Source organism: Myodes glareolus, chromosome 1 (assembly GCF_982192425.1).
Source record: "Myodes glareolus chromosome 1, mMyoGla1.1, whole genome shotgun sequence".
NCBI lineage: Eukaryota > Metazoa > Chordata > Mammalia > Rodentia > Cricetidae > Myodes > Myodes glareolus.
In genome coordinates this window covers 50,346,389-50,369,273 of record NC_142026.1, presented here as the reverse complement: position 1 = coordinate 50,369,273, position 22,885 = coordinate 50,346,389, and the positions used below count along the sequence as shown (strand labels likewise).

The following is a 22,885-nucleotide window of genomic DNA, read 5'->3' as shown; positions in this document are numbered from 1 at the left end:
GAAACTTCCAGCTGCACCTATAGTTACCTTCTAGGTCTTACCCCATGCCAGTTTTCCTGCCTGCCTTACCCAGTGAAGGTGTCTGGCCTCCCTCATCCTAACGTCAGTTCCCACAGGCGTGGCTCTTCCCTGTCCTGCTCTATAGTCACATGTCCGCTTCTCCACTAGTCACTGCCTCACCCACTAAATTCGGGATGACCTATGGGGTGGGGACCAGCAGATTCAAGACGACCACACCCTAGTGACTGAAACATGGTTGAATGCCTGGTCTCCAGAGGTCCAGGGTAGAGAAAGAGCCAATATTGTGAGAGGTGACAGGAGATATTAAATCATGTATTTGGTGACATACTGCATTCCTTAGGACTTGGTGTTTTCTTGCTTTAAACGTGCAATTCTTAGGCAAAGGCCCTTAGTAGCCTAAGCCCTATCATTGGAATAAGATTACCATGGCAATGCTTAAATTATTTCAGATACCTGCTAAGCCTGCACTTTGTAGGCTTATTCATGGTTCTTCTACAGATGAATCCCATTGCCCCCAGTGTCTCAGAACCTAGGATCTTGCACATACTAGGCAAGTGCTCTATCTGTAGACTATAAAGCTATAATCCTGTTGCAAAGGACTAACCTGTGAGCCAAAGTGCAGCCATCTTCAGGAGGTCAACTGGGTTTGCTCTCCAAAGATCATCACAACTGGCCTCTTGGCTGTTGATGTTTCCTCTTAGAAGGAGGGGCTAGGAAGGCACATGGAACCCTCATCTGACTATTCACATCTTTAGTTGTCTAATTCTGCCCTCCTTCATGTGGCCTCTGGGTCTCTAGAAAGGGTTAGAGGACCCAAGCCCTCTAAGATATCCCTATAGGTAAGGAAGGAGTCAGGAAAAAGACTGTCCTGGTTGGTTTTTGTCAACTCAACATAATGTATAATTATCTGGGAAGAGAAACCTCAGTTGAAAAAACATGCCTCCATTGGATTGTCTGTAGGGCATTCTCTTGCTTAAAGATTTATGCAGGAGGGTCCAGTTTACTGAGGGTCTTACCAGCCCTGGGCAGGAGGTCCAGGATGGTATAAGAAAGCAGAGTAGGCAACCCATGAGGAATAAGCCACTAAGGAACATTCTCTCTGCTTCCTGGCTTATGTTCCTGCCTTGAGTTCCTGCCCTGACTTCCCTTCATGATGGACCACAGCCCAATGTGGGCTGTCTTAGTTTTCTATTTCTGCAACAAAACACCATACCCAAAGCAAGTTGGGGAGAAAAGGGTTAACTGGCTCAACTTCCATAATTCTGTTCATCATTGAAGGAATTCAGGAGAGGAACTCAGGCACCTGGAGGCAGGAGCTGATACAGAGGCCATCGAGGAGTATTGCTTACTGGCTTCCTTCCCATGGTTTGCTCAGCCTGGTTTCTTATAGAATCCAGGAACACCAGCCCAGGGATGGCACTACCCACAATGGGTTGGGCTCTCTCTCATCAATTATTAATTAAAATGCCTTATACACTAGGGAAATTCCCAGGAATCCACAAGGATGACCTCAGGTAAGAATCTAAGCAATAGTGGGGAGAGTACCTAAACTGTCCTTCCCCTGTAATCAGATTGATGATTACCATAATTGCCATCATAGAACATTTATCCACTAACTGATGATAGGAGATGAAGAGATCCACAGCTAAGCACTAGGCCAAACTCCTAGATTACAATCATAGAGAGGGAGGAGCAATAATTATAAGCAAAGGGGCCAAGACCATTATGGGGAAACCCACAGAAATAGCTGACCCAAGCAAGTACGAGCTCATTGACTCCAGACTGACAGTTGGGGAACCTCCATAATGCCAAACTAGGCCCTCTGAATATGGGTGACAATTGTGTGGCTTGAGCAGTTTGTGGGGCCATTAGCAGTGGAACCAATATTTATCCCTAGTGCATAAACTGGCTCTTTAGAGCCCATTCCCTATGGAGTGATACCTTGCCCAGCCTAGATACAGGTATGAGGGTCTTGGTCCTGTCTCAAGTGATGCAATAGACTTTGTTGACTCCCCATGGGAAGCCTCACCCTCTTGGATGAGTGTATGGGGGTGGGGTGGGGAGAAGGTGGGGGAAGCTGGAGGATGGGAGGAAGAGGAAACTGGGACTGGTATGTAAAATAAGATTGTTTTAAAAATAAAAAGAATTAAACCGGGCGGTGGTGGCGCACCTTTAATCCCAGCACTCGGGAGGTAGAGGCAGGCGGATCTCTGTGAGTTCGAGGTCAGCCTGGTCTACAAGAACTAGGAGCCTGCCTAGTTCCAGGGCAGGCTCCAAAGCTACAGAGAAACCTTGTCTCGAAAAAAACAAAAAACAAAAAATAAAAAGAATTAAAAAATAATTTGACAGCTATGCAAAAAAAAAAAAAAAACCCAAAAAGCCTTACAGCGGAATCTCATGAAGGCATTTTCTCAATTGATGTTTCCTCCTTTCAAATGACTCTAGTTTGTGTTAAGTTGACATAAGACTAGCCAGAGTGAAATTAAACTCTTTCTTTCTCATGTTGCTTTTGGCCATGGTGCTTTATCACAGCAACCTACATAAGACATGGGGACTCCATGCACACAGCTATGGGGGAGGCATCATCCATATTGGATGCAGACCTTTTAGTGTGGCTGCTTTACAGTCTCCCATGGCTCTGTAAATTAAGTCTAACAACTCACTGGTTCCCCAGAGTAAGCTCTGGTTGAATCACATCTTGGTTTGTTGTTGGCACCTTAGGAGGAGAAGGACATAGACATTATTTACAACGCACATATAAATCTTGTGTGTGTGTGTGTGCATGTGTGTGTTTGTTTGAGAAAGGGTCTCATACTGTGTAGCCCAGGCTGGCCTGGAACTCACTATTGACTTTGAACTCATGGTCCTCCTTCTGCCTCAGTCTCCCAAGTGATTTGATTACTAGTATGAGCCACTATGACTAGATAAGCAACAAATACTTATGAACATGTTTTTTCCTGTGTTGAGATTGGGTGCTAGGGATTTGACCATGTTAGACAAGGCTCTCTACCACTGGACTACATTTTGAGGTCTTCCTTGTAGTTTTTGAGACAGGTTTTTCTTTCTTTCTTTCTTTCTTTCTTTCTTTCTTTCTTTCTTTCTTTCTTTCTTTCTTTCTTCCTTCCTTCCTTCCTTCCTTCCTTCCTTCCTTCCTTCCTTCCTTCCTTTCTTTTTTTTTGGTTTTTCGAGACAGGGTTTCTCTGTGGCTTTGGAGTCTGTCCTGGAACTAGCTCTTGTAGACCAGGCTGACCTCGAACTCACAGAGATCCACCTGCCTCTGCCTCCCGAGTGCTGGGATTAAAGGCATGTACCACCACCACATGGCGAGACAGGTTTTTCTATGTAGCTCAGGCTGACCTGGAACTTGTAATCCTTCTGCCTCAGAGGCTTCCTGAGCGCTGAGACTACAGGTGTGTGTCACCACACCCAGTGACTGCTAAACACATTCTATGCAAAGCAGTGTCAACACCATGTGGTGATGTTTGATGACTCTAATGACAAATAGACAAGGGTTGTAGTACACACAAGAAGCGACAGGTTGGTGGAGGAGAATCTGCTGAGCTAGGAAGGCGGGAATGACCTAGGAAGGCCATGAGAGAACCTTCCAGTAGAACAGAGACAAATGCAGAAGATAAGGCTGACATGGGTTGAGGGACAACAGAAAGAAAATCCCACAAAGAAAGAGCTCAAGAGCAAACACTGAGAGTGGAGCAGTGCACACCTGAGGGTTCCAGAGCAGACAGGACAGGTGCTGGGGAGGGGGAGCCTAGGGTCATCAGGGAGGGACTTGGGAATTCTGGCCAGGAGCATGACTTGACATCAAGTTAGGGGAAAGTTACTTGTGGGTTTTAAGTGGAAGGCTGGCACAGTCTGAGTCCTGTTCCAATGGCCACCTTGTTTATACGTGGCTGAGTATGGAGTCAGGGAAGCCATAGGAGAGCTGTGGCTGTGGCTGGGCAGTTGGTGTGGGAGGATGAGGTCAAGAGATAGGACTGTGAGCAGAGCTGGGAGGAGACTTCAGTTCTTACTAAGTTGACGTCCAGTAGGACTTCAAGAAAGGTGATTGTGGACAAAAGAGAAGCAAGGCATAACTGGATCTTGTACCTGAGTTTCAGAGGCAATGAGACAATTCCATGGGGTGGGTGTAGATGTACTTACATGGAGAGGTCAAAGGGCAGTGTTTTCACACCAGCACTCAATGAGACTCTACCATGGGTCAGGTTCCTTCTAGATAACTGGGGATCCAGAACGAACAAAACAGTCTTTACTGTTACCAAGCTTTTAATCTAAGTTGGGGAAGGAAGACAATGAACATACTTCCTCTCTGTTTGAAAATATGATTGTGAGAACTTAAGGTGTACCTGGGATTGTTGCCATGTGACCAGATAGGGAAGTTGGAGAGAAGTCCAACAATTGGACTGAGAGCAGCTCAGCATTTACAGTTCTGGAATATAAAGGTCATTGAAGGACTCTAAGAGGGAGTGGCCAGGATGGTGGTGAAAGTTAGGAGGGTGGGGATAAAGAGGAGTGCCCTCCTGCTAAGTGCTGACTGGAGGGAGGTCAAAGGAGATCAATACGGGGAGACAGCCTTAGGCTTTGCAAAGATGCATCACTTGGTCAGCTGGTGACTGGATGGTGGAGGCAAAAGCAATGTAGTGTTCTACACCTCATCCCATTCCACACTCCGTCCCAACCAACCTGCCTTATCCTAGTGAGTCCCACTGAGCCTGGTCTGTAGTCCAATGTCATGACCCTCCCCTCTCTTTAATACTTCTCTCTTTCTCCATTCGTTTCATGCTCCCCATCTTCTTCCACTCTTCCCTACCTGGAGCTCAGTCCAAGGGAGCAGACAGAGAATATTTTCTGTAAATGCATATGAAGGCTGAGGCTTTGCTCCTGAGTACCATCTTGGTGGCTGGGAAACATCTTTGCCGAAATCTCCTGGGGCACAGAATGGTGAACCCTCGAGGCCCTGTCCATTCTGGATGTCCTGCTGCTCTAACACTTTTTCTTTTGCAGTCATCTCTGTCTGCCTACTTAGCAATGCTTGTCCTTCACAGCTCATGAGAAATTACCAAGAATGTTATTGACTCTAATTCTAATTTGTCTAGCACTCTTGTTAATGATGTCTATTTAAGATATCCATTAAAGGCCTATGAGGTTAATTAAATGGACAATTCCAATACAGTTCTATTAGAACCTCTTCAATTAAATTAATATTATAGATATTTAACAGATGTCTTAATGAGGCATTATAGATAAGAAATGCAAACTAAATTAATACAAAAGCTATTGTCCAGAAAGTGAGCCTTTTATCATAATTGATGTATTTGGGGAAGAATCTTCATGTTTATTATTCAGAATCTGAGCCTGGTCATTGGATGATCCTTTTCACATCCAGAAAAGACTGGCTCAAGAATCTATAATCAAATCAGATGACAGGACTGGAAGAGACTTAGATGCCATTTGGAATGGACCATCTTCAAATACTGGTGACTGGAGGAAGCAGGTGGGGTTACATAAACACATAGACATGTGAGTTCCACTCCTGGGGCCTGACTCAGTATGGCTGAAGTGCAGCAGAGGACAGCTGCTGCAGACATGTGCCTGCTTATGCTGCTGAGGAATCCCAGCAGCCTGATCTAGGAGGCCTTCATGCAGTCAAGTTGTCTCATTTGACAGATGGTAGCTTAGAGACCCTGAAAGATTTCAGGTGCTGATGAACTGATCAGAATTTTGTAACCTGCCCCTTGGTTTACAAAGCTAGTTCCTGCCATGTCTTCCCCACCATTAGAGAGCTGGGTGCAACCTGAGGCATCGCCATTGAGACTAGTGGCCACATGTCCTCTTCCCAATTCTCCTCCCCTAGGGAGACCTTTCCAAGCCATGCTCTGATTTCCTGGGTTCTTTGTGTTTCTGAATCTGGGTGTGATTTAATTCTTCATATTCCACAGCTCCCCTCAGGGGCCAACTCTGCCCATCTCACATGTTGGACTTTTTGTCCCTGTTGTAACATGACGGCTGGCTTGTTGGGGGTATCTGTCCCGCCCAGTACCCCACAACCGGCAACTCCCAAGGAAAAAATCACACACAAGACTCTTTAAGATTATAAACTGATTGGCCCTTAGCTCTGGCTTCTTATTAGCCCTTGTAACTTATATTAACCCATTATTCTGATCTATGTTAGGCATATGGCTTGGTACCTTTTTCAGTTGGGCAGGTTACATGTTGCCTCTTCGGTGGTCTGCGCAGGAGTGGCAGAGGGAGCTTCCTAGAATACTCCCAGTCTCTTTGCTCCACCTCTACTTCCTGTCTGGCTTTCCTGCCTATATTGCCTGCCTGGCCAATCAGCGTTTTATTAAAATATGATTGACAGAATACAGATAATTCTTTCGCACCACCCTGTGATAAAATACCTGACACAAGTGACATGAGGAAGGCATTATTTTGCTCATAGCGTCAGCCATTATGGCAGGGAAGGCACAGTGGGACAGGACACACGACAGAGAAGTGGAGAGAGCAAGGATGCCTGTGTTTAGCAAGCTTCCTTCTATTGTATCCAGCTCCTGACCCTAGGGAATGAAACTTCCTATGTATAGGGTGGCTCTTCTACCTCAGTTAATCCTCTCTGGAAGCCCTCAGGAACACACCAAATGCCCTTTTTAAAGCATTTCACAATCCAGTTGTGTTGACATTAACCATCCCATCCCTCTACACATTTCCCTCCTGACTCTGCTGGCTCCAGTGGAACAAGGAGGGAGGAGTTAGGCTGCTGACAAACCCTACTGTGCATGCCGCCTTAAGTCAAAGCCCAAGAAAGTCAGGAAATGTGAGCTCGTAGCCTAGCAGTTAGGCTGAACTGCCTGTTGTCCCAAGCATAGCATATAGCAAAGAAACACCAGGGAAACCCACGCCATTGTCTGTGGATGGGGTCCAGACTGGACATTGCCACCGCCCTGGAAGGTAAAGCCAACTTTTCTAATTAGGAACATTTCACAGTTGTTACTAACTACCCTCAAATTCCTGTGTTGAAGCTCTAACCTCCAACACGACTGTTTGGAGATAGGATCTTTATGAGGTAACGAAGGATAAACAGGTCATAGATGAGATGCTATCATCTCATCTCACCATCGTAAAAGGCATACTAGAGCTTCCCTCTTGAGGACAGACCATACACAGAGAGGTGGCTGTTGACCAGCCAGGAGGAAGCCTTAGCAGAAACTAATTTCGACAGCAGTCTGAGCCCTTTCTTGAGGTGCCAACTGTTCTTCCCATTGGCTTCTATGGCACTCACCATGGGGCTCATGTTTCTGTAGTGCACGGTTTACATTCAACAGAGTTGGTTGTCATGTGACTCTACACCCCAAATCTCATCTCTTCCACAGTCCTATTCCTTGGAGGCAGTCACAAGTGCCAGTACCATACCCCTCTCCATGAAGTTGTGGGGACTTGGATAGTCATGCTGCCTGTAATACCAAGTGCAGTTTCCTCAGGACCAGTGTCTGGGAGGATGCTGGGGACCTTGGTCCCCTGGGGAGGTCAGGGAGACAACAGCAGCACATCCCAGATAAGGCAAAGAGCAGAGACTCTATGGCAGGTGAGCATTACATTGTCTCCCTTGAGAGAGAATGTCCTTAGCTAGTCAATGGACACTTGAGTTGGGGCCAGCAGTGACATGATTCACTTGGCAAGTGGCACCAGCAGCTTCTGTGGGAAGCAACTGTGTTTATGCAACATAGTGCACCCCTTACATCACAGAGGGTGGGGCTGAACAGGTCTGCTCTGAAGGTACAGCACCTGTGTACTCTGAACCAGCTACAACAGCAGTCACTCTACACAGAAGACAGTTCCTTGGTAGAGCGCTGGGTAAATAAGGAACATAGACACACTCTTAGCAGTCTCTCTCACCCCCCTGTGGCTGTCCTCCTGGGAAGAACATGACTCTGGAGCCAGGTCTTCTGGTTCAGATCTTAGCCTTTCTTTACCAGTCCGTAAGACCTCAGACAATGATCATTTTCAGGCTGAGGGGTCATGTGTGCCCTGAACCTGGGTGGCAAGGACTGTGTGATAACACGGGGGTCAGGTGGGAAGGGGCAGTGCCATGAGGAATGTCTAGATGATGTTGGCAGAACCAGAGCCTAGGATTCTGGGATTTGGGGGGTGCACTTTGGTTTCTGGGAGGGAGTAGGCTTTCTGTTTTTCTGTCATATAAAGATCATTAGGCTCACTCATTCCTCTTCCATCCAGTGTAGTCTGAGTGGGAGGCACCGAGGAACTGACCACCAGCACCACTGCTGACCTGGGGTGAGTGCTGGATGTGCTGTCACCTACTATTGCCAGGGCAGATTCTGAGCTGGCCAGCAGTCACACACTTCTTACAAACAAGGGGCAACTGGCCCCTCTGAATCAGGTGTCAATGACAAGGCCTCCTCAATACTGGCAGAGTAGCTGGACCCCAGCCATTTTTAATGCTGGTCCTGACCTGTAGTTCCAATGGCCATGTGCAGAAAGACCTCATCTGGTCTTACACAGTAGAAAGGTTACAAATATAGCAGCTAAAATAGAACTAAGATGTCCGAATATACCATTATTAACTGAATAACTCATTTAGCACAGAATATTTCAGAAACACAGGAAAGTATGAAACACAGAACCAAATGGCCACCTTCAAATCATCCAAGGTTAGTCCTGGTGTATTTTCTGCTAGTCTTTCCTCCCTGGAGAGACAAATCTCTACCCCTGACTTCCTCCTGTGTTGTTCAATGTTCTTCAGCCACTCTGCTTTCCCTGGAGTCGAGACGGCCACAGCCAGAAAGCGCTTCATGGAAAAGTGGGTATTTAAGGTGTTTCCAGTTCTCAGTTGCCAGAGACATCTGTTGCCAGTGGCAAAGAGTTCACAGGTCAATTGTTCCCTTTACTTTGAACTTCTTGGCAGATCTCTCACTTGACCGAAGCTGGAATTTGCTTCCATAAATGTAGGAAATGAAGCCATCAATTTCTATGGTGAACACACAATTTAGCTTGGGGATAACTGAATGGAAAAGAAGAAAGGAAAAAGGATGAGGAACAATATAGACAGTACGTTCATGTTCATGTAGAGCATGATTCACGCACGTTTACATTTAAATTGTATTAAAGTAGTGAGAGGTTGCTTGTTCATTTCCCGGCTGCCAAGACCCAAAATAATCACACAGAAACTAGATTAATTGCAACACTGCTTGGCTAATAGCTTAGGCTTCTTACTAAGTAACTCTTACATCTAAAATTAACCCATTTCTATTATCTATTAATTCTATTATTGCCATGAGACTTGTGATTTACCGGTAAGGCTCCAGCATCTGTCTCCTTCGGCAGCTACATGACATCTCTCTGACTCTGCCTTTTCTCCTCTATCTCTGCTTGCAATTCCTGCCTTGTTCTATTTTGCTCTGTCAAAGGCCCAGGTAGCTTCTTTATTCATCAACCAATAAAAGCAACACATATATAGAAGGGCTTCCCACACCATTATTAAGGTGATGCCACACCTTTATTGCTAGCACTTAGGAGACAAAGGCAGGCAGATCTGAGAGTTCAAGGCCAGCCTGGTCTACATAGCAAGCTCCAAGCTAGCCAGGACTGCATATAAGACTGTCTTTAAAAAAGTGTACAGCACTGAGGAGACCCATGCCAGAAGTACCCAAAAAAGCCCTGGGCTATTTGATTCACAGTCTAAATATAACTCACTGTCTAATTTCCAGATTCGGAGGTGATTAACTTAATTCCCAGAACTGAGGGCTCTCACAACACCAAAGCCAATTTCCCATAGAGTCTTGAACTGGTTCTTAGATTTGTGCAGAGTGGGGAAACTTCTACATTACTTCCTTAGACTTACAAAGTGAGCAGAAGAACATACAGGGAAATGGAAAAACAATGAAGCAGGGCTGTGGGGGTAGCTCAGGTGTAGAGCCCAGGATTAGCAGACAGAGGTCTTGGTCTTGATTTCCAGTATCAACAGAAATGAGTACAAACCCCTCAACTGTTGTTTGAACTTTGGATTTGTGGGCAAGGTCGGGTACTGGGGTATTGCAAGATTCAAAAGTACCTGCTGGAGCAGCAATAACCATGCTATGATGTGGGATTTCCCCCGTATACTGTGATTACCATTAATGAATAGAAAAACTGCTTTGGACCTATAGCAGGGCAGAACTTAGCTAGGTGGGGAAAACTAAACTGAAAGCTGGGAGAAAGAAGGGCTGAGTCAGAGAGAAGCATAAGGCTTCTGCCAGAGACAAACTCTGGGAACTTTACCTGGTAAGCCACAGCTTTGTGGCAATACACAGATTAAGAGAAATGGGTTAAATTAATATGTAAGAATTAGCCAATAAGAAGTTAGAGCTAATGGGTCAAGCAGTGATTTAAATATGTGTGATTATTTCAGGGCTAAGTGGCTAGGGATGAACAAGTGGCTCTCTCCTCCCAACAATGCTAAAACTCAAGAGTCTCTCCAGCAAGGGTGCAGTTTTCAGAACTCCAGTGGCAAGCTGTTTTGGTTCCTTCTGCCTGTCTTTTAGTTATTCATTTGAGAGGTTGTGACCTTAGCAATGAGGGCTGAAGACCCAGAGAAGCAGTTCTTCTGTCCTTTTTATGGAAAGGCTGCTGACTGTGTTCATAATGTCTCTTGGTAGCCACAGGGGCAGGGGCCTCTCTCTGCAGTTCATGATATAGCAAGAACCTACAGACTGTCTGACTCCATAGTCAAGTGGAACCTGAAAGCCTCAAGGAAAGGATAAGGATCTCTCTCTCTCTCTCTCTCTCTCTCTCTCTCTCTCTCTCTCTCTCTCTCTCTCTCTCTCTTATACCCTAGGGACACAACACACACCTTTCAGTCGGTCTTCTTTGGTGATGATCTTGAAGACATGCTTGGTCTCCTGCAGGAGGATTCCTGTGACCCCCACATAGGAGGGGCACTTGGATTTCGTCACTGCAAAGGAGAAAAGCAGATGAGGGTAAGGCCTGGGTGGTGCCAGCAGTCACAGCTTGGCCTCAGGGACTGGGAGCCTGGTCCTTTTAAGCTGAGGAAGAGAAGGCCAAGAGGATCGTGGTTCTGTAGCTGGGCAATGACCAAGCCAGCAAGAGCCCAGGATTCCCAACTCTTTGTCCTGGGCTTTGCAATTTCTGGGCTGTTCTCAGGTATCCTTTGGGTTTTATGCAGGGTTCTGGAGCCAAGAGGCCATACACAGAAAGAACTAAGCCCAGTCGTGTTGCTTTGATGGAGCAAGTGCCATGGGCAGGACATCCATCATTCACTTTTGACTCTCCTGAACTTTTCCTTGAATGCAGTCCTCCTACAGAGCTGCCCAGATGTGACAGGTGAGTCACCTCACTGGCAGGGCCCTGCCCCACTCCATGTAATCAGCATTTGGAGCTAACTATGTGCTTAGTGTGCTAAGTTAGTGCTGGGACAGGACACTGAATGTGATGGCCTGTATCCTGCTCCTGTGAGCTGAAGCTCTCATGGAGGACACTGTATAGACAACACGGGCCATTCTATTTCTTGATACTGATAATGGCCACGAGGAAAATAAGACAGCATAATGAGAGTGGAGGGGAAAACTCAGTGGTGGTAGACTCTCAGGAAGTGACATCAGGAGAGGGACCCGAGTTACAGCAGGAGTCAATGCATGAACCTCCAGAGCCCCCTCGTTGAGAGAAGGACCCAAGCAAAGGCACTGGGTGTACAAGTCACACAGAGGACAGCCAAAGGACACTGTATTTTTACTCTGACTGGATGGGAAGCTGCCAGAGGCTTAGGACAGACAAACGGCAGTCGGGAGTCTGATGTCCGATGACAGTCTCCATTCTGTGTGTTTAATCTGTTGTGCATGTGGGAATAAAACAGTATGTGAGGTGGGGGAGGGTGAGAGAAGCTTCCATAGCGCTTGAGGGAGTTAGAGGTGGGTCAGATTCAGGAACTAGGTGTGCTAACCGACTTGAGGTGCAGGATTAGGAAAGAGGTAATGTGTATGTACTTCTAGTCTGAACCAAGTGGATATAGAGATGTGTCATAATTAGAGAGCTGACCTCAGGGGAGACCAAGGGCTCTGTGTTAGGTACTTTGAGGCACCTACTGGCTGTCCAGGTAGCTGTTGGGTGCCATGGGGTGAATGAGCCTGGCAACCATGGGAAAGGTCTGCACTGGTGATGGCACCTGGAAACCATGAAGAGGGGGACTCTGTCCCCCAGAGTCTGCACTAGAGGGTAGGTGCCAACAATATGAGCTGTTGGCATGCAGACACCACTTAGTGTGTGTTTAACAAGTCCCAGCATGGGTCAGGTCACAACCACCTTAGAGCCTCACTGCTTGTAACTTAGAGAAACCTCAGGATGCCAGATGCCAGACGCCAGGCTGAACACTGCCACTGAGTAACAGTCTCCAAATGACCACATGCTCTCACAGAAATTACCTGAAATAATAGCACCATGAAGATCCGCCTTCAGGAGCTTTGCTTGAATCATCTGCGGCTGCCTAGGAGGTCAAGAGAGCCCACAAAGAAGAGCCGGTAACAAAGCAAACAGGATCACAAACGCCCACAGCCAGCTGGTTTCCCAGGCTGCGTGTCTAGTGCACGCAAGTCTTGGGATCTAATCCCATGGCAGGCGTCAGAAATAAAACTCACGTGTCTGGCTTGAGCCCGTTGCACAGGTCACGGATGTACTGCTTCCAGAGTTCATGCAGAGGGAGGAAGAGACTGTATCTGTCAGAGTCAGAAACACGAGCTTGGGATTTCCAGTGTTCGGCAATCCAGAGCTGGGCTCAAGGCCGAGAGTGAGCACGAGGGAGCACCCGAGACTGCGTGGAAGCCCTAGGTGCCCTGACGACAACATGACCAAGGCCAAGTGCACTCCCCTCCTTGAACCTCAATCTCTTCCCTGGCAGAACCTTTCCAGGGCTAAATTTCTGCTCTCGAGAAGGGACGATGGGCCCTTTGCCTTGATGCCCTTCCTCCTGGCCAGTTGTGGGCATGACGGAGGAGCCCCTGGCTCGGAGCAGGAGAGCATCTGAAGGTGGTGATGTAGCCTCAGCCATAACAACCCAGGTGCTGTTCACACAATCTCCTTTTCCCAAGAGAAATGCACAAATGAACAACAGTCTTGTTTAACCCACTGTTACAGGAGGTGCAGGGTGCCAGGCAGGCCCTTGTGTAAGGTGGCAGAATTGTCTGGAAGGGAGGGTAAAGGACCAAGAGCTTTTCTCTGGGGTTATCATTTGTCTTGGTGCCCATTCATACAAAGCCAGGATCAGAGTCAAGAACACCAGGCTCGAATCTGAAACAGGCACTTCCTGCAAGGACTCCAGGGAGGCAGCCCCAGTGCAAAGCGACACTCTCTTGTCTTCTGGGACAAGAAAGGCTGTGTGACTATGGAGTGTTACACAAAGCCTAAACACAGTGGCTGTAAACACAACTCAGAACCATCTCGAGGGAGACATCCTTCCACAAAACAGTGACACATTCCTTTCAGAAACGTCTGAAATGCGAAGGCAGGACTTCTCCCTGGCAGCAACCTTAGAGTGGGTGATTCTGTCTAGTGATGTTAAAGGGTATAGGAAAGTACATATTAAAGAATATCAGTTCCTCTTTTCTAGAAAGTCAAAAGAAAACAGCCTGTTGCTATGGGCAACGGAGACACTTATTAGTGAGGCTAGGAGAGAAGTTAAATGATGAAAAGTCCTCAGTCTGACCAATGCCTGCCTTTTAGAGGCCAAGCCAAGACAAAGGAAAATTGGTAGCGGGCCGCTGCCCCCTTGTGGCAGATGGCGGAGAAGCCCCTGAGACTAAAGGGGCAGAGCTGTCTAGGGAATCCCTGGAATCCCCAGTTCACAACCCTACCAGGAAGACTATGCAATAGTGAGTGGCAAGGCCATGGGAAAGACTGGCGTACCTCTGTTGCTCTGGGTTAATGTCAAAGAGCCTCATGTCTCTCCTCTGTTTGGAAGACAGGCCTTTGGATTTCTTCTTCTGCTTTGGCTTCTGGCGAGTGAAGTATTCCAAGACCACAGCCTTGCGCTGCAGATGGCTCTCACAGTCTTGCTGGCTCAAGTGTGGGATGGTCCGTTTCAGGAAGGCCCTCACAAAGGTCTCAGCCTGCTGGGTTCCCAGATCCTGCTCAGAGACAGGGTGGTGTGGTTCACTGTTCTGCTCTCAGACAACCAGGCACTCATCCCATTCCTGAGAGCCACCATCTTTGTTGAGCTAGGCTCACACATCTCCTGTCTGCCAAGTGTTTCCTACATACAACTACCTAGATGTAAAAGTCACACTCATGCTAACTGTGACACCGCCCCACAATGCAGCCAGGTCAAACGCTGACCAGTCCTGCTTCAAGAGTCCTTGAGGTTACTCTACTGAGCATTCAAAATCCTTTGTGATGCAAGCCTTCTCTAATCCTTGTGGGGAAGGAAGTTTGAGAAATGGACAACACAGGTTATTTAATAAGTCACGACCACAGACTAGCTTGAAGTGGAAGAGAGCTGGGGTTGTTAGGGAAACGAGCCATTTCAGCACAAGGAAAACTGCCTGGAGGTCCAGGTAGGTCGAGGAGGAAGAATTCTGACAGTGAGCAGCACAGTCCTCTTCCCTGCCTTTTCAGCCTTGTGGACCCCACGTGGCTGCTCTTGGAGAGGTCTGCTCCAGCCCCACTTTGAGGCACAAAGTGTGAAGGGCATCTCGGGCACACCCACTCTCAACCACAGGACATATATAGAGTTACATGGACTCCTGGGGAAGGCTGGGCAAACTGTTTCACAGCCGCATCAGTCCTGAAACACGCTAGTTTCCCACCTCTCAGACTGGGGCAGCAACAGTCTATTCTACACTGGCCGCAGGTACCTCACTCGGCCTTCATCTGCGGCAGCTCTGGGCAGTGCTCTTTCCTGAGCGCCTACCTCTGGGCTGGGCCATTTTTGCATCAACCAGACAATAAAAACAAGTCTGAAGCTAACTGCCAGCTTTAGGTTGACATATCAATAGTAAATGATACCCTCTTTGTGCTAATACAGGAGGTAAAAAGACAGAATACATAATCTTTGAGGTAGTTCAAGTCAGGGATGGCTAAACAATTCATCATCAATAGCAGGACAATTTGGTTCTTTTAAATACATACGTTGTCTCTCTTTCATGGGGAAGTTAACTGGCCTTTTAACATCTTGATTTAAAGGATATTCTCTCTCTCTCTCTCTCTCTCTTTGAGACAGAATTTCTCCGTGTAGCTCTGGCTATCCTTGAACTCAGAGAGCTGCCTGCCTCTCCCTCCAAGTTCTGGGATTAAAGGCGTGCCCCACACAACCTGGTGGGATATGGTCTCTTTAATGAGCCACAGGCGAAGCTTCTGCCCAATTGACAAAGCCTGTGAAGCATCCAGAGAGAATCTGTAACATCCACTTATGAAATCGGCTGAGCACTGCCTGGGGCACAGAAGCAAGATCAAGACAGGTTTTCGGTAGGCACAGGCTGTCTGTCATTCCCTACGGAGTGGGAGATGACATGAAATTAAGGAGTCCAAGTGCCTCAGAGCTGACTCTCTGGTACCCTAAGAAAGGAGCCTGGAACATGAAGACACCAACCAAAAAGACCTTGATTTGGGCTAAAATACGACCTGTGCGGATGAGTAATCCATGGGAAAGAACAGCTAGATCAGTCTAAGAAGACACTGAGCCTGCTCTGCTGTCAAGTCTACTGCTCCCAGCCCACCTTTGAATGACGGTACCTGCACATCGTGCTCTCTGGCTTCTTTGTGAGAAAATGCACGGTAAATCACAGCTGGGGGACAAACACAAAAATAGAAGATTACTTCTGTTAGGAATGAGTATAATATCCAAGGCTTTTCTAATTATGACAATAACTACACTTATTTAGAGAAGGAATATTGGGTTAGTATCAAAAGGCAAAGCTTTCTTGGATGTTCCTTCTGTTTACTCTGCATTGTTGGGGGGTTAAACTCAGTGGCGTTTAATGCATGCCAGGCAAGTGCTTCACCTTGGATCCATGCCCTGGCCCTTCTGAATGCTGCTTAATTACATATAGAATCTGGTTCTCCCTTAAACTGCAGATTGAGTTTGTTTACTGAGAAAAATGTGCAGGGTCTGGGACCCTAGGAATAACTTTGTTTTACCTACCTCAGATGCCTATCATCAGAATTGGAAGTCTTTCTGCATCAGTACACGTGTAACAGCTCTGGTATACTCATTGCTTGTCAAGCAGTTGATTTAAAAGGACACAAATACACTCAGAAGTGTGTGTACACATTTACTTTAGTCTCATTAATTCTTCTAAGCAATTTTATATTAGTCATCCCTAACTATGCCCATAATATTTTTAAAATTTATTTTTTTAAAAAACCATCTCTTCACATTTTACATACCAATCCCAGCTCCTACTCCCTCCTCTCCTCCCATTCGCTTCACCTTCTCCCCCACCCTACCCCCATCCACTCTTCAGAGAGGGAAAGACTTCCCATGGGAAGTCACCAAAGTCTAGCAAGACCAAGGCCCTCCCCAGTATATCTAGACTGAGCAAGGTATCCCTCCAAAGAGAATGGGTTCCAAAAAGCCAGTACAAGCAATAGGGATAAATCCTGGTCTCACTGCCAGTGGCCCCAGTCATACAACTGTCACTATAAACTAGAGGGCCTAGTTTGGTACTATGCTGGTACTCTGTCAGGCCAGAGTCGGTGAGTTCCCATTAGCTCAGGTAAGCTGTTTCAGTGGGTATCCCCACTATGGTCTTGACCCTTTTGCTCATATTTTCGCCGCTCCTTGACTGGACATTGGGAGCTCAGTCCAGTGCTTCACTGTGGATCTCTGCATCTGCTTCCATCAGTTGCTGGATGATGGTTTTATGATGACATTTAAAATAGTCATCAATTTGACTACATGGCAAGGCCAGTTCAGGCATCCTCTTCACTATTGCTTGGGGTCTTAGCTGGGGTCATCCTTGTGGATTCCTGGGAATTTCTCTATGCGCATAATAATATTGAAGTTGAGATATGCTAAGGCATGAGATCTCTGATAAAAGGACATGGCATGAGTGTGAATCATCTTGATCGTATCCACTCTCTCCTCTAATAGTGCTCCAATGCTTGCTTCCCCTTCCCGACACATCTGTGTTCTGTCAAATACCAATGCCTTAGGTTTGAGATACTGCGACTAGGAAGCTTTTTACACTACGAAGTGTGAAAAGCCAGGCTGTAGAGGGGAGCAGGCACTTGGCAACAGTTATCAGGGCAGGTAGGGCCTAGTTCTGGCCAAGGCCTTGGCTCCACCTCTTCTAGTTTCCTTGGGTGAACACACACTCGATCCCGACATCTATTCCTAGCTTAGAGACAGAGTCGGGCCGATTCACACTCTGGGCCTCGATTTCTTTTGTGTGCTGAATCAAGTCCCTGGACATTGTCCTGGGACTCTTTGCGACAGGTATCCGTGATTCAGCTTCCAGTCCCAGCCCTCTCTACACTGTGATCCGTGCCCAATTTCGTGTCTCTCATCCCGCTTACCCTTCATCGTAGGAACACTTTCGGAGCGCTCTGATGACGTCTCCTTCAGGCCTCACTCTTCTTTCTCTTTCTTCGTTTTGTTCTGCAGCTTTCAGTCACAAAGACTCTTTCTTGGCTAAATTTCCTCTAGAAAAATCCGTTATGCCCAATACACAAACAGACTTGGTCCAGAGGGCAACAGCGCGCTGCGACCAGATTTCAGAGATGGCGCCTTGCGTGACGTCATCGACGCGCGTCGGCGTCTGGCGGTACGTGCGCCTTAGGTTTAGCTCCGCCGCCAAGGGAGGGGCGAGCTAACCTCCCCTTCTCTGCCTGATGGAGTCTGTTTTCTGTGCCATCTTTCGTTTGAGTCTCTCACCAGTTGGAAGAGTCGGGTCACAGGTCAGAATTAATGAAGTATAGCGAGGCCAGCTGTCATGGAAGAGACGCAAGGGAGATTGGGGACAGGGAGGGCGGAAATGGGCCTGAAATAGTAGAGGTAATGGCTGTAGTGAGGTCTTAGGATTCTTTTAGCGTGTTTGAGACAGGGTTTCTCTGTGTAACAACCCGGGCCGCCCTGGGGAACTCACCGTAGACCAGGTGCCCTCAGACTTAGACATCTGCCTGCCTCTGCTCTCTGAGTGCCGGGATTAAAGGCCTGAACCACCACCGCCCCTGTTGTCTCTCTGTCTCTATGTCTCTGTCTCTGTCTCTCTCTCTTTCTCTCTCTATTATGGCGTGAACCACTGCCAACTGTTTATTTGTTTTTTTGTTTAGCAAGGGGCTCTTGTGACGCTGGCTGGTCTAGAATTCCCTCACAGATACTACTACCATTTTATAACGGTGTCCGGGAATTTCCTTCCGTCTCAGCTACGAAGTACTAAGTTTTATGATCCCGTTTAAGGGTCCCTTTTCTATGAATAAAAAAGGAGAGTAGCTTTATCTGCTTTTGCTCTCAGAACGCGTACTTTTTAAAATTAATTTTCCCCTATGAAGACGAAAGTCTCCCTGTGGAGCCCAGGCACTTGCTATGTAGCCCAGACTGAGGACGGAAGTGTCATAGTCCTGTCTCAGCTCCTGGAGCGTTAGAATCCCCCTGCCTCTCTGACTGCCTCTAACCCAGAAAGCGTTCTTGAGACTGGGAGCATTAGTTTCTGTCGGTATGATAAAAGACAAAAAGTAATTCTCATAACTAGAGATCTGGGACACGGAGGCCCAGCCCAACCTTCTCAGGTTGTCTGGGTTCTGTCCAGCACTGCCCTTAACTTCTCATGAGTGCTGCTTTGACTTAAATGGTGGGTGAGAGAAAGCAGAGTTATTGTCCCTGCCCTCTCTGTAGTCAGTGATTTTTAAAACTGAGTACTATGCAACCTTTTAAAGAAGGAAAAAGAAGTCTCAGAGAAACTTGGGCAAACACCACCACATCCTTGTTTAAGAAACATAGGCTTTATATCTCTTTGGGTGATAACTGTGTGCCTTTCTGATCGTAAGCAGTGGAGGACATACTAACACACATATGCTTTAGAGCTTGAGGCCAGCCTGACAGCAGCAGGATGGACACTAAATGTGTTGCAATTGCAAAGGCCTGCAACTAGTTTAGCATCTATAAGACTGTTTGAGAAAGTGCCCTTGGGGACTCAACATGTGAACTCAATATTGTACCACTTGATTTCTTTTTGTGACGGGGTCTTTGTAGGCCTGACTGTCCTGGCACTGGATATGTAGCTCAAACTGGCCACAAACTCTACCTGCTTCAGTCCCAAGAGTGCTGGGATTAAAACATTTTAAAAGATTACTTGACAAAAGTTGTATATATTTATGACATTTAAAATGACACTTTCAAATTATGCATTGTGAAGAATAGCTAAATCATACTAATTAACGCAATACCCTCATATAATTGTTTCTGTGGTGAGACATTTAAAATTGTAGTGATGTTTTTCAAGCAAATGATGTTGCTATAGTTACTATGACATAATTAGAATATTATATGTGAGCTTTTGTTTTACTTTTCTTTAAAAAGTTAACTATTGATGCTTAGGATCAACTCAGGACTAACTTATGCTGTGTACCACTAAGCTATTCCCCCTCTCAGTTATGAACTTAGAGAAGCACAAGACAGCAGCGGACTAGGTGTAGCTCTGTGGTAGAACACTTGCTTTGTACAGTGAGGCCCTGAGTTTGATTCCCAGAGCTGCAGGGGTGAGGCTGGGTTAGATAACAAAAACAGCAGTCATTTTGTAGGTCGTAGATGACTTCTGTGGATATAGTGACAGGCGAAGGCCAGTCTCTTTCAGGTTCTTAGGAGTTTCTATTTTTAAAAGAACTATTTTTATTTTGTGAGTGGTTTTTCTTTTTGGTTTTCCAAGACAGGGTTTCTCTGTGTAACAGCCCTAGCTGTCATGTAACTCACTTTGTAGACCAGGCTGGTCTGGAACTCGCAGAGATCACCCTTCCTGCCTCTCAAGTGCTGGGATTAAAGGCATGTACTACCATGCCTGGCTCTATTTTATAGTCTTTTGTCTTTATGTAGCTATGTGCACTGTGTGTGTGCAGTGCCTTTAGAGGCCAGAAGAGGGAGCCAGATTCTCTCTGGAGGTGGACTTAGCACAGATGGTTGTAATCCTTTGTGGGTTCCATGTACATTGACTCCTGAACCTTGGAAGAACAGCAGGTGCTCTTAGCTGCTGAGTCCTATCTCTAAGTTATTAGAAACCACTTAATGAACTCTTTTCAGATAGCCAGCATAACTTTGAGTATCTGCCAATGTTCCCTCTGATATTTAGATTACAGTAGATTAACAGTTCCCCAGAGCAACAGTGACTACAGTTGTCTGCTTACTAAATATTTGCTCTTTAAGAAGGAGATGCCTCTACTTTGTTGTCTTCAGAAAACAGTGCTTGACAAGAGATATCTATTAGAATTCTTGTGATTATTCTTTATGATAGCAAAGTCTCAGAACAATATTTGACAGTGATGGGCTGAGCAAATGAAATATATGCTGATTTATTTGGTAAATTAATTTATCACGTGGGCGATAGAGTGCACATCTATAATCCTAGCACACAGAATGCTGGGCTAGGAGGGTAGAGAGTTTGAGACTCTTAGCATACACAGTAGGACCCTGTTTAAAAAAGCAAACAAATGAAAGGCTTCAAAAACTCTGATTCCTAGGCATCTCTTAGAAGAGTTGCCTAGCAGATGAGTACCTAGAATCTGTTTTTAAAAAGGATTTTAAAAATTTGCCAGAGAAATTCTGTCTTGAAAACAAAACAAGTTTGCATGTTTGTGTGTGTGTGTGGTGTGCATGTGTGTGTGTGTGTGTGTTCATACACACATGTGCACATGTGTGCTCACTGTACCTGTGCCAGTTCTCATAGAGGCTAGAGAAGAGTTCCACTGGATCTGGAGTTACAAATGGTTTGGAGCCACCCACTGTGGGTGCTGGGACCTCTGAATGAGCAGCACCCCTGAGCAGCCCAGAATCTGTATTTTTAGAGGATGTTCTCAGGTGAGGTGTTCTTAAAGAACAGCTGAAGTAGGGTCACCTTACAGGTTAGATAGTCACAATGTTTATGATGGTTATGGAAAAATGGTAAATGACACCAAATCTATATAGAAAAATTACACTGAGAGATTTCATAATGGGTAAGGAAATGTTTTTGCTTATTTAAAAATTCATCTTATAGAAATGACACTTTAATTTTTCCCTTTTATAGCAATGAGCGATAGCCTTTGCATCATGGATATGCACGTATTTTTCCACAAGTGAATCTGTGAAAATTCTGTGAGAAGTTGCGGTTCAGTGACATGGCGGTGACTCCACCCACCTCCAACAACTTAGTATGGAAAACTTGAAGTAGGATTGGTGAAATGGCTCAGCAGGTAAAGTGTTTACCGTCTAAATCTGACCATTCAATTCCATTGACAAATTCCACCAGGACAGAAAAGATCTGACTCCAGAGAGTTGACCTCTGACCTCCACACATGCCATGACACGCGTGTACCAGCACTTACACTCACCCACTCCAGGCAGTAAATGCTTCTATAGCTTGCGTTTTGCTGCGCTTGCACAGACTATTTTGCTTGCTACTCTAAGGCTTGCCATATTGAAGACTGAAGAAAGTTTTCATATAGAAAATCAAGAATAAGTTTCAGTTATTAAACACTTCTGTATTTGAAAATTAGTGAATGACGGGTTACTTTCTTTTTTCTTTTTATTTTATTATTGTTTTTTATTTTTATTTATGTGCATTGACTTTTCCCCTGCATGTGTATCAATATAAGGGCATCAGGTACCCTGGAACTGGAGTTATAATTGTGAGCTGCTGTGTGGGTGCTTGGAATTGAACCCAGGTCCTCCAGAACAACGAGAGCTTTTGACCACGGAGCCATCTCTCCAGCCCCCTTTTCTTCTTTTACAGTTATTATGTGTGTCTGTGTGTATGTGGTATGTGCGTACCACAGCGCGTGTGTGAAGGTCTAGGACAGGTGTAGGAGTCAGTTCTCTCCGTTCACTCTGTGCCCCTGAAATGGAAGCCCTGCCATCAGGTTTGGCAGCAGCATATTTACCCACTGTGTTAGTTAGGATTCCTGTTGCTGTGATGAAAGACTATGACCTAAAGTAAGATGGAGAGGAAGGGTTTATATAAATTTATTCATGTCCTGAGTCACAGGCCATTGAGGCAAGCCAAGGCAGGAACTCAAAGGCGAATGAATCTGAAGGTAGGGGTGATGCAGAGGCCATGGAGGAGTGATGCTTACTGGCTTACCCCTCTGTGTTTGCTCAGTCTGTTTTCTTACAGAACCTCGGACCACCTGCCCAGGAGTGGTAGCAGCCACAATGAGGTGGGCCCTCCCACATCAATCACTAATTAAGAAAATGCCCTGCATGTTTACCAACAGCCGGATCTTCCGGAGGCATTTTCTCAACTGAAACCTCAGTTTCATCCTGCACTCAGGTGAACTCATATCAAGTTGTCACAAAACTAGCCAGCATACCCACAGTACCATCTTGCTAGCCCCTTAGTTTATTTCTTGTGACACCATACACACAGAAAATAGGGGGGGAAAGGTTTACTTTGGCTCAGGGTCTGTGATCTGCAGTCCGTCACAGCGGAGTGGGCATGCTGGAGTGGCTCAGTTCATGGCCGCGGAAGTGTGTGGCAGTGGTTGCTCATGCCATGGCTGACCATGACATAGGCTAGAACGGTGTCTGGGCTATAAACTCAAAGGCCACTCCTAATTGTACACGTCCTCCAGGAAGGCTGGGCTTCCTGAGGGTTCCATAGTCTTTCCAAATATTACCACCAGCTAGGGAACAAGTACTCAAAACATGAGCCTCTGGGGGACACTG

General features: G+C 46.2%; 2 protein-coding genes across 9 annotated transcripts in view; one reads left to right on the top strand and one right to left on the bottom strand.

The window, feature by feature from the left end:
- Positions 1-8,455: 8,455 nt before the first annotated feature.
- Positions 8,456-17,778, bottom strand: Pop4 (POP4 ribonuclease P/MRP subunit). Its single transcript, XM_087906189.1, has 7 exons — positions 17,551-17,778; positions 15,766-15,818; positions 13,942-14,162; positions 12,678-12,755; positions 12,465-12,526; positions 10,880-10,981; positions 8,456-9,052 (listed from the first exon to the last, which is right to left on the bottom strand). The coding sequence occupies exons 1-7, from the start codon at positions 17,555-17,557 to the stop codon at positions 8,916-8,918; spliced, it is 660 nt and encodes a 219-aa protein (XP_087762315.1). The 5' UTR covers positions 17,558-17,778; the 3' UTR covers positions 8,456-8,915.
- An 18-nt stretch (positions 17,779-17,796) lies between these two features.
- Positions 17,797-22,885, top strand: part of LOC125409678 (uncharacterized) — a 44,102-nt gene continuing 39,013 nt past the window's right edge. For all 8 annotated transcript variants that reach the window (XR_015737863.1, XR_015737857.1, XR_015737858.1 and 5 more), the window contains exons 1-2: positions 17,797-17,931; positions 21,249-21,414. The gene's annotated coding sequence lies outside the window, so the exon portion shown is untranslated. The remainder of the gene's footprint in view (positions 17,932-21,248; positions 21,415-22,885) is intronic.

What these genes read in the sequence shown, in the direction of transcription:
- Pop4 (XM_087906189.1), bottom strand. An exon ending in ATTAACCCAGAGCAACAGAG is followed by an intron (nt 12,756 to 13,941) that starts GTACGCCAGTCT and finishes TGACTCTGACAG; the next exon opens with ATACAGTCTCTTCCTCCCTC. An exon ending in AACGGGCTCAAGCCAGACAC is followed by an intron (nt 12,527 to 12,677) that starts GTGAGTTTTATT and finishes TTGACCTCCTAG; the next exon opens with GCAGCCGCAGATGATTCAAG.